General features: G+C 49.3%; 1 protein-coding gene across 2 annotated transcripts in view; it reads left to right on the forward strand.

The window, feature by feature from the left end:
• N4bp1 (NEDD4 binding protein 1) overlaps positions 1-10,638 on the forward strand; it is a 50,781-nt gene extending 40,143 nt beyond the window's left edge. The window contains exons 7-8 of one of the 2 annotated variants that reach the window (XR_005974144.1): positions 756-1,216; positions 10,611-10,638. Coding sequence is in view for 1 of the 2 variants with exons in the window: in XM_041649828.1 (XP_041505762.1) it covers positions 756-1,113 (358 nt within the window). In the remaining variant the exon portion in view is untranslated. Of the gene's footprint in view, positions 1-755; positions 4,839-10,610 lie in introns of those variants that run through there. The other variant, XM_041649828.1, reaches the window with a different exon arrangement.
• Positions 10,639-11,024: the final 386 nt, after the last annotated feature.

Here is an 11,024-nt window from a genome sequence, read left to right on the forward strand (position 1 = left end):
AGGGTTTTAGGCCTCAAGGCCTGTGTTTGAGGCTGTGTGTGGGCCCCATGCTAAGCTGAGGTCCAGGTCAAACTAGAAGTGAATTCTTTGCTGCCTGTTTCACTCCTTCAGTAGTCCGGTGGCAGGATCAGCCCTGCTGGTCCTTTTCCCTCTCACCTAGTATCATCTTCAAAGTGCGTGGTGGCTACTGGTTGTCACTCCTTGCAGAGGGGATGCCGCTAATGTTAAGGGAGCTTTTGCAGACTATCAAGCTTCTGACGTTGATGGCACTATTAGCCCCAGGTCTCAGCTACAGATGAAATTGGTGGGAGTTTTTAAGCAGGACAGGTGTCCCTGGATGCCTAGACAACACCATGTGTACAGGCATTCAGAGCACATTGCCCCACCCAGACCTCACTGGAGACAGGGATTCCAGGAGCCTCTTGGAGTTGCCTCTGCCCAGAGGGATTCCTCTCCCCAGAGAGCTGACACTGCCTAGAATAAAACCCTCCAGATGAGCAGGAACCTTGCAGAAGCAACAACTGTGGCCCACCGTCAGACAGCAGACTGGGAGAGGCTGTCCATCCCAGAAGTGCTTGTTCCCTCATTGGTCTGGAAATTGTGCTGGGTGCCATCTGTGGGGGCTGATTTCACATCCCCTTGGCTCTGTGGCCTTCAGAAAACATGGAACTACCTAGCATCTAGATCCTCAGTGTCAGCCGTACATGCTTTACAGGATTTCTCACTGCCGCTCTCTCCATGGTCACTATCCACAGAGACATGCAGCCGCTACTCAATGCCCTGCCAGATGTGGGCACGTTCGATCCTGGCTTCCGGAGCCCCAACACCCAAGTAGCCAACACCAGCCACCAGCCTCCATCCCGGAACCAGGGAGCCTCTTCAGGCCCTTGGCTTCCTCAGCAGCCCCACTTCACACCCCTGGCCACCGTTCCCAGTATGCAGCAGAACCTTCTCGTACCAGCACAGAGATCTTCCGCAGAGACCAGCGAGCTGAGGGCAGCCCTGCTAAAGATCTTCCCTGACTCTGAGCAAAAACTGAAGATCGACCAGATCCTGGTAGCTCATCCATACATGAAAGACCTGAATGCCCTTTCTGCCCTGGTACTGGACTGAAGGCTGGGCTGAGAGCCCACTGCTGATGGGGACCAGAGGGAGCTGCCAACTGTGGAGTCCCGTACTGGGGAGAAGCTTTCCAGAGTGCACAGTGCTGCTCTCGGTAGGAGAAGAAAGGGATGTGTTTGATATATACAAAAGTCTGGATTTTCAAAGCCAGCTTTTTTCTATAGATAAATTAAGCTGCTATTACAGATTGAACATTTTCTGTAAAAGAAAAGTACATTTTCTGCCTGTTCAGAACTGTTTAATAGCAGTTTCTCTTGAGTGTATTTACAACTTTATGTTTTTTAAACTATTTTCCTTAAAGCTGAAGAAAAATTGACAAATGAATATGGTTAGCCTTTCTAAATAAAAATAAAAAATAAAAAAAAAGGAATTGCTTCCTTAAGGAAAGCAAGCCCTCTTAAAGTATATTTTCTTGAGGTGATCTGTCTGTCCACTCACATGGTATGTGCTCCCCTGCCTTCCTCCTTGGAGCTGGCCTGCTCCACTCTTCCGGGTCTTCTCAGCAGGCTGTCATGAGAGTGGAGACGTGGAGCCACTAGATGGCACTTGGTGCCTGGCTGTAGTCAGCGACAAGACAAAGTCAGACTCAGAAGAGCAGGGTGACAATTCAGTCCATTCAGCCCCATCCTCCTTCCTCTCCGCTGGACAGAGAAGGGAAACAAGTCCCAGCATACTCCCTGATTGGCCCAGCTCCCTAATGCCCTCCCCAGCTGAGGCCGCCATGTTCCTGATCTGATTCCACAGCTACTGTCACCTCAGAAGGTGAGGTAGGATTGGAGAGTCTGCTAAGGAACTCCCTTCTGTGGCCAGCATGAGTCCACAGCCCACAAGTATGGGGAAGAATCCCATGTGGAGTTTGTACAGCTTTGCCAAAAAGTTTTCTATTCTCAAGGTTGACCCAAGCCAATAAATAGCATTAGTAGCCCTGCTGTTCCCTCTTCTGTCTTTTAGAAATCTCTTAGGCGCTCTTCCTGAGTCTTTCAGTTATCTCAGTATCGCCTCTTCTGAGTGTAGCCTGAATTCTGTGTCTGTGAAACATTTCCTGATCATTCTTAGCATCTTGACTCTCACCTAGACCTTTTAAGGGCTCTGTGTTTTCCATCCGTGCTGTGTCCCAGCCCTCACGGTCAATTCCACTGCTCTGTGGATTGTGTCTTTCTCCTGGTCTCACAGTTAGTGACTGAGGATGTAGTGCTGGTTGGTTCTCTGTGGTGCAGGGACTATGTAGATCCCAGGATGCTGTCACCATGCATATACTTGGTTTCATTTGATCCCTGCATCCCTCAGGAGATGAATACAGAGCTTTCTAGGTGGTCACGGTTGTACTTCAATCATGTTCTCCTGAATTCATTGACGATGTAACCTGCTGGGGAGTCGTTTGTCATCTGTCACTTGGGCTTTTGAGACCTGCAGGCAGTGAACGTAGAAAACAGACTTTGCAAGGTCCAGGAGTAGACACACTACAGCCTTGTGCCCCAGCTTCTGAGCACAGTAAAGGTGCCAAGGTGGAGCCGGGAACCAGGACCTCCTGGTATACTCAGTCCCAGTCCAGCATTCCCGGGAACCAGGAGAGTCAGGGTGCTCTGTAGAGCACAGGGGCCACATCCTGATGCTGGCAGGGAGCAAGGAGCATGAGCTTTCCCAGACTCTTCAGGCAGATTGACTTTGTTGTGTAGCCTCTGTGTTCTTAGTATTGTTTCTGAGATACCTGCCCGTGTCCCCTTCCCCATATAGGAGGGAAGAAAAGTTGGAGGAAATCGAGAGGCATTAATTACTGTGTAGATTACAATATGAAATATAATTCTAGACTCTCTGTGAAATTCATCACCTTTAGGGGTAGCGTCCAAATCCCACTTATCCAGCCACCGAAGGAAGCTCACGACCTGCTTCTCTGCCTCATCCCAAGCTCTGTTGCTGTTAGGTACTTGTAGATGCTCAGCCTCCACCCCTCAGTGCCTCCACAGTGAACTGTGGAGTGTCTTGGCATTCCTCCGTATGTGGAGTGCCTCTGCCTCCTGCGTATCCTGACATTTGGGTGAGGTGGTCAATGTGGCCGAGGCTGATCATTTTGGTCATTGGTCAAGTATCTGATGCTTACAGAGGTTGAAAGGATAAGCAACTAGTGTAGCTGATGGACTTCCAGCCGCTGTGCGCATGCATGCATGTGTCGCAGGAGCTGTCCTGGTCCAGTGTGGTGGCACCATGGTTGGCAGGCTCAGCTTTGAGACAGGATGGAGTTGTGTTTACACAGGCTTGCGAATGTGTAAAGCAAGAAAGAAGACTCCACCCTTTCTTGCCACTGCCAAGTACTGAGTCCCTCCCCCTGGTAGGGGCAATGGCTGCAGACCCTGTGGCCTCTGCACCATGCTCACCCTGGTCCTAGCCTGCCTCTCGCATCTTTTCCAATGCTTCCCCATCCTCAGCACTCTGAGCCATCTCAGCTGGGTCCATTAGTTGCACTGTTCACTGGCATTACCGTAACCTTCCTGTTCCCTTTGATCCCTGAGGTTAAAACGCCCTGCATTTGTTGCTGATGCTTTACTCCACCTTCCCACGTTTTCACTCCCCAGTCTGCAAACTTGGCTTCTGCTCACCTCATGGGAGGAGCCTGGGCATTCACTGGTTGCCGTTTCATTGTTAATGTAACAGCTACAGACAGGGAGGCCATTGGCCTTATTTCTTCCATCTTCCTTCTGGATGCTCTGCATTCCTTTCTTCTCCTTGAAGGCAATCCTTAATGCAGTTTCTCCACAGGCGGCTCTAAAACTGGGCCACCCTTAGGACGCCAGTGAAAGGGGCAGCCCTTGCTAAAATGCAGGTTACACACACCCTGAGGTGTGGGCTCTGCGGTAGAGGAAAGCCTGGAGGCTTGTTCCTTCCACACATCCTGAGTGGCTCCCAGTTGGTGGCCTGGAACTGCACTTTGAGAAGCTGCACTTATTGTAGGAGGTCACCGCTCCTTCCTAATGTCACCTTCAGTAGTGGTGACACTAATCCTGTCACTAAGCCTATGGGATCGTGACTCCCAGAACCTCAGGAGCTCGGCCTCCGTTCTGTCATCTTCTATCACGTATTCCCTTGTATCCTTCTTGGCCCTTGGCTTGCTACTGCCCCCCACTTCCCACAATCCCCCGTGACACTGTTCTCTCACGGGTCCCTCAACACTAGGCCACTTTATAACTCCCCTCTCCCAGACTCCAGGGAGCTCATTCAGGTTCATCTAGATGACCGTTTTTGTGTCCTCCTCCTCCTCTTCAGTGACCTACAGCTGCCACCAGAGCATCGAGTTCCTGTCCTCTGAGCCGAGCGCCCATGGCTGTTGCCCCATGGCCGTACTTCACTATCCACTGTCTATCCCTGCCATGATGCTCACCCGCCACCCAGATCTGGGTTCCCAGGGGCCCTATCCGTGCTTATTTCTCTTCTAGAAATGGCCCTCTGCCCTACAGCCCTCCTCCTCAAAGGCCCAGCCCTGAGTCTTGTGCCCTGAACAGAAGCAGCCCTGTGGTATTCTGTGACCCCCACAGCACTTGGTGTCTCGCTTCTGGCTCTTGCCTCTCCAGCAGGTGTAGCTGCAGCCAACTGTGTACTGTGTTGCCTCCCTCTAGACTGTGAGCTCCTCGTGGGCAGGGACCCTATGGTCACTCTGTATCTCTTGTGGCACCTAACAGTGCCTTGCACTTGGTAGGTGCTCAATAAATGTCTGTTCAAGTGAACTGGAGGATGGTGCCTTCTTGATTGGGGGAACTTTGGTGATCGTGTTCCAGAGATGGGACCCACCTCTGTCAGGTGTAGGGGAGGCTTAGCTTGCCTGCTTCACTCTGCCCCCCTTCCCTAGGGCCTTCATTCAGCACATGCCATCCTGGTCAACTTGCCCAGACCTGGAATCCTGACCAGATGGATCCGTCCAAAGCAGACAGTTGGCTTAGATAGACCTCACCTGCCAGTCTTCCTCGGAGATTTTGCCCATTGTGCTGGGAGCCATGTAGGATGTACCCACAACCATTAGTGCCATTTTCTGCCATGGGGAAGAAACATGAGCAAGAGGCCGGCCCTGAGTTCTGAGCTCACTTTGTCAAGGAGACCTTCCTCAGGTGTCAGGAGGCCCAGGATTCGCGAAGTGTGCCCTGATGCTGAAGCAGTTTCATGTTAGTTCATCCCATGAGATCAGGTGTCTACGCAGAGTGAAGCGCCTCCCTCTCCTTAGCAGAGCCTGGCAGATTGGAGAGCAGGCGTCCAGCTTGATGTTCAGGAAGGTCCCAAAGACTTGTGCTAATAATAGCCCACCAGGATGAGCACCTAGTCTGGGTGTCAGCATGCCACTCTGTCCTGCAGTCCAGGCTGTCCTTGAATTCACAGCAGTCCTCCTGCCTCAGCCTTCCAAGTGTTGGAGTTACAGGTGAGACCCATCGTGCTTTGCTCCACTGGTTTTGAGAACCAAAAGCAATTCAGCTTTCCATTGTCCAGACACGTGGTGCTGTCAGGGCCAGGGGTGACTTCTGGGGAAACAGCTGAGCCAGAGTCCTTCAGCCAGTGCGGAGATGCATCCCAGGGGCTGGACTTGCTCCTCCTGACTCCTCCTGTTTGGTGGCTTTTGCTGCAAATCACAGGGCTCTATGCTGCAGACTGTAGCTTCTAGGGTTTTGCTTGCCATCTCTCTCCAGATCCCCAGCTAGCCCCGCTCAACCGCACAGTCTGGTACCCAGACCTGGGTCAGACCCCTCCTCTGTCACTGCTCCCAGCAGAGGAACCAGACCTGTACTGCTCTGCCACATGTCTGGCTCCTGGATCAGGCTCAAGTTGCAACCTCCCAAACAGGCAGCAGGAAGAAGGGTTCTTCTGAGTGGCCCGCAGGAGCTGAAAAGGTTCTGTGTTCCCAGCTTCCCCATCTATAGGGGCTATACCAGCAAGTCACTTGGACCCTCTGAAAAGGGTTGGACACCCACGGAAAACAACCCCAATACCACCCCCACCCCCCATGGATACTTATGCTTTATCTGTCCCCTGAGACCCTTCTACCCAAAAGAAAACACAAGGATGGTCCTGAAGGAAGGAAGGAGGTGGTCAGAATGACCCTCAGGTGAGTGTGTGGGCCCTACACTGACACACCCAGTGCTGTGTGTCATGGAGAAAGAAACCCAGGCTCTGGAAGACTTGATGCTGATGTCTGTAGGGGGTCGCATGATGCTGCTGTGTGTGGAAGGCTCGCTGCCCTCCCCAGGCTCAGCCAGCACTGCTTGTCTACCATGGTGACCCTGTTCTGCAGTAAGCAGAAGAGTAAGCTGAGCAGAAAGTTCTCAGGGCAGGTGAGTATCAACTTTTTACTGGAGTCTGAGGAGAGGAGACTACCGCCTTCCTGTAGGCCTTTCCCCTTTCACAGAGAAGCAGAAATAGCATCTTGGGACAGAGCTGAGAAGAAATGGATCCCTCTGCTGAGATGCTCCCTTGGGGGAGCAGAACAGAAGAAATGGATACCTCTCTGTAGTGACACTTAGTTTCTGTTTGGACCAATAAAGCTGGCCTGAAAATCAGAGTGCAGAGCTAGACTACTAGAGGTCAGGCCGTGGTGGCACACACCTTTAATCCCAGAACTAGTTGAGGCGAAGGTAGAGGGATCTCTGTTAGTTCAAGGCCACTCTGGGCTAGAGGAGATTGAATCTGTCTAAAAGAGAAACAGCTCACACAAATGTGATCCTAGTTCTTATGATCCCATGCCTTTAATCGCTGCACAGGGAGGTGGAGACAATAGGGATGTGGCTGGGAGGAGAGAGGAATATAAGATGGGAAGAGACAGTCTGAGGACAAGATCGCCCCTCGGTTTGAACATTGGTCAAGGTAAAGGGTCTCTTTAGTGGCCGGCACACTGCTCTGACCCTTCAGCCTTCACCCCCTAGTATCTGACTCTGGGTTTTTTTGTTTTGTTTTGTTTTTTTAAGAATAATTGGAATTTGTGCTATATACCTCTACCGGGAAGCTCCCTTGGGAGGGTGGAGCAGAGCTCAGCTGCCCCAGTGCTGAGAGAGCCCCTCCCTATACCCCAGCTTCAGGTAGAGCCTGACTTCCCAACAAGTCAGGATACCTTTCCCTAGTTGCCCGTGTCTTCCTTTCTGGGTGTACTTCTTGGATCCAGAATTCAACTTGATGATTCTCTTCTTGTTGGCCTTGCAGTGCGAATTTAGAGAAACAGTCTCCCACGAGTTCTGGAGCTCATTGGTTCTCCTAGACTCCATCCTGAGACTCTCAAGAGTAGGGATTACCACTGTGTGCTAGTGCTGCCGACATTATATGCAGGTGCTGGGACACAAACCTAGATCCCACTGTTGTCTGACAAGTACTCTGCCAACTGAGGAATCCCCCCCAACACAATCCCTAGTTCTGGTTTCTTAGTCCCTATGTTCGCCATGATTGTCACTCTGTGTGGCTTTCATGAACTGGGTGTTCCTCAGAATGTGGAAGTCCATATCCCATTCCCCGTGGTGTCTGTCTATCCATGTTGACGTGACTTTGGTCTGTGCTCTGAAAACGATGATGACCCAACATGAAGAATAAAGTAGTTTTCTGCCTGTTGGTCAGAACTGTCACCAAAATGCTAGAGGTTTGGTTGCATGGAGTCAGCCCGTCTCCTAGCCTTCTGATTTCTGCCAGGACTGTCTCTTCTGAGGCCCTCAGGGCCTCTGTCGCTAGTCTGTCTGAGCTTTGGGAATTGAAAGTGACCATGTGTGCATTGACACTTCTCCTCCTGTGATACTGTTTCTCCAGTTTCTGACGCCTCTCTCGGTGTGAATATCTAAGAGGGACCCAAGCTACACAACATAAGTGGTGAGCATCCACAGTAATTTTCAGTCCAGAGGAGGTCCTTCTTTCACTTCCTGACACCAGGTCTTGCTGTGGGATAACCCTTCTGTATGCTATTGGCCGATGAAAAAGCTGATTTGGCCTTTAACAAGGCAGAATAAATCTAGGTGGGAAAGCCAAACAGGGAGAAAGAAGGGCAGAACATGTGAGACAGGAGTCAGAAACCAAGACACAAGACACAAGCAGACAGGTAGAGCCACGTTCACGGCAACACATAGATCAAACGAAATGGGTTAATTTAACTGTAAGAGATATTTAGTAATAAGCCTTAGCAACAGGACAAAATTTGTAATCAATACAACCTGAGTGATTATTATTATTATCGATTGTATTTCAAGACAAGGATTCTCTGTGTAACAGTCCATCTTAACTGTCCTGAAAGTAACTCTTGTAGAACAGGCTGGCCTCTAACTCACAGAGATCTGCCTCCCTCTGCCTCCTGAGTGCTGGGATTAAAGTCTTGCACCCCCACCTCCCAGCCTAGGGATTATTTCAAAGCTGCTACTGCACGATGCAGTTCAGAGAAACCTCCGTTTCCAACCCCTCCATGAAATTTGTAAAATGGTTTCAGGATCACCTTAGTCAGGGAGTGTTGCTCCAGCATGCTTTAGTATCTGATACAGATTTGTCGCACTGGACAGATAAGAGGGAGGCCAATACCTGTCATGTCAGCCCTTGGCAGTAGAGCAGAACGGGATGCTTGAGGTCACCATTAGACACGTAGGGCCCTCATTGAGCTTCAGAATGGGTCACTAGCCCTGTCTCAAAGAATCAAAAATCAAAATACTTTGAGACATACCAGTCCACAAAAGTTGAATTCATTCTTTCTGATTCTCCATTCTCTGTCCTGTCTTCCTCTCTCTCCCCACCCCCACCCCGTACTGTGCCTGTGTGTATCTGTGGCTCTTCTTACATGTACATGGATACACTTGTGTCTCTGTGTACACATACATTCCTTTAGTGTATATGTATGCGAAGCCACAGGAAAACCTCAGTGTTTGTTCCTAAGACACACTCACCTTGTTTATTGACACAGGTCACTCATTTATATCGGGTCTGCTAGGCTGGTGGCCTTGACAGTAGAGCCGGTAATCAGCAGATGGCTGCCTTGCCAGTGGTGGGATTCCAAGCATATGTCACCATTCCTGTTTGCCAACAGAGAGGAGGAAGACAGGAAGTCAGAAATCATGCTTGCCTAGCAAGCAGTGAATGGACATGTCTTTCTCAAGCTTCCTTTGCTTTTTCAGGGGACGGTTTCTCTGTAAACAGCCCTTGCTATCCTGGAACTCCCTTTGTGAACACGGCCGATCTTGAACTCACAAAGATCCTTCTGCCTCTGTCTCCTGAGTGTGCTTTCTTTGCTTTGGTTTTTATGTTTTCCCCAGTTGCTCTGATGTCCTTTTGTGTCTTTGAATTTCCCGAGGCAGGTCTGTGCTGATGGCTGGACAGCTGAAGGGGGGACATCTAAGCTGAAGCAGGGACATCTAAGCTGAAGGGGGGACATCTAAGCTGAAGGGGGGACATGTAAGCTGAAGCGGGGACATGTAAGCTGAAGTGGGGACATGTAAGCTGAAGTGGGGACATCTAAGCTGAAGGGGGGACATGTAAGCTGAAGCGGGGACATGTAAGCTGAAGTGGGGACATCTAAGCTGAAGGCACCTTCCCAGGCCTCTTTGTTTGTTGCTGCTGTTGTTTTTTGTTTTCTTGAGCTATAAAGGTTTTTCAATATGGTTGGGCTTTACATCCCTTTAGGCTTCCTTTTCATTTGGCCATCCCAGAAACTGGTTTCTTCCCTCCAGTGAGAGCCCTGAGACCATGTGACCTTGAGCACAGAACACCTTCCTAGCTTCAAGGCAGTCAAGAAGCATCGGGTGTGGCCATGCTGCAGACGTGACACGTCTGTGTGCTTCAGACACAGCTACCAATGAGACATAGGTGCCCTGAAGCACGGGCTGCTACCAGAGTCAATGCCAAAGCCTTGTGGGAAATAGTTCTGAAAACTACCAGCCACAGTGAAATCAAACAGGATTAGAAAATCCTGGCTGAGAAATTGAGCTGCAATATTTCAATTCACTTGGGATTGGATATCACAGGTTTATATCAACGTGAAGAGGTGGGTCAGTGTCAGGGTCTAGCCCCAACATAAATTATCTCCCTGGGCCAGTGAGGAGGGGTAGGAATAGTTGAGACACAGTTCACAGGGCAATATCAGGAGGGAGTCCCAGGATTCATTCAAATCCTAAAGATCACCTGTGTTTATTTTCCAAACAGCTTTTATATCAAAAGGTAAACTGAGGGGGAAGTTCATTCACATTCTGTTTTGGAGTAGGGGGACTAAAGTTACTTCCACAAATATGGTTGCTCTGTCAGGCAGCCTGGATTAACACTTCCCAGGTGATCTCCATAATGGCAAAGAAAGAATCAGAACAATATTAGCATATCCTGATCTTTTTTTTTTTATATTTGAAAAGTAATTGTTGTTTTTAGCACCTAAGAGTCCCTTTACATTGTATCTAAGACAAGAAAAGGAAACCACATGTCATTATTGTGCTTAATCAGAATGTAAGAAATAGTTTTCTTAAAACTCTGGCCCCTTAAAATGATTATTTTAATTATTCTTTTTTTTTTTTTAGGATGGCGACATCCTGTCTGGAAGTCATGTGACCTTCTGTGTGGCCAGGTATGAGCTGGCCTGTAAATTTGGCTGCCATAAAATGTAGGGCCTGTATAATATTGCTCCATGGGTCAGGATAAAAATCAAGTCAACATTTAATAAAGTAATAAACAGAGGAATTTATTTATTGAATAATGAAATAATAAAGATAAATTTCTCTTTCTGGCCTGGGATTAGTTCTTTCGAGAGTAGAACATAGTCCTGATGTGCCAACACCAAACAAAAAGTAGCAGTGGGTTCCATACGACCGTGGCGTCGTTGGAAATGCTGCCACGGCTGTTCTTCATAGGTTCAAGCAACTTGTGATTTTCAGCAGAGTCATCCGAGGAGACAAAAATGAAGTTGAAACCACAGTTATGTAGGAGCTTTTCTC

The sequence above is a fragment of the Microtus oregoni genome, unplaced genomic scaffold (assembly GCF_018167655.1).
Source record: "Microtus oregoni isolate MIOR12 unplaced genomic scaffold, Mior012 000004F_ref0000308, whole genome shotgun sequence".
NCBI lineage: Eukaryota > Metazoa > Chordata > Mammalia > Rodentia > Cricetidae > Microtus > Microtus oregoni.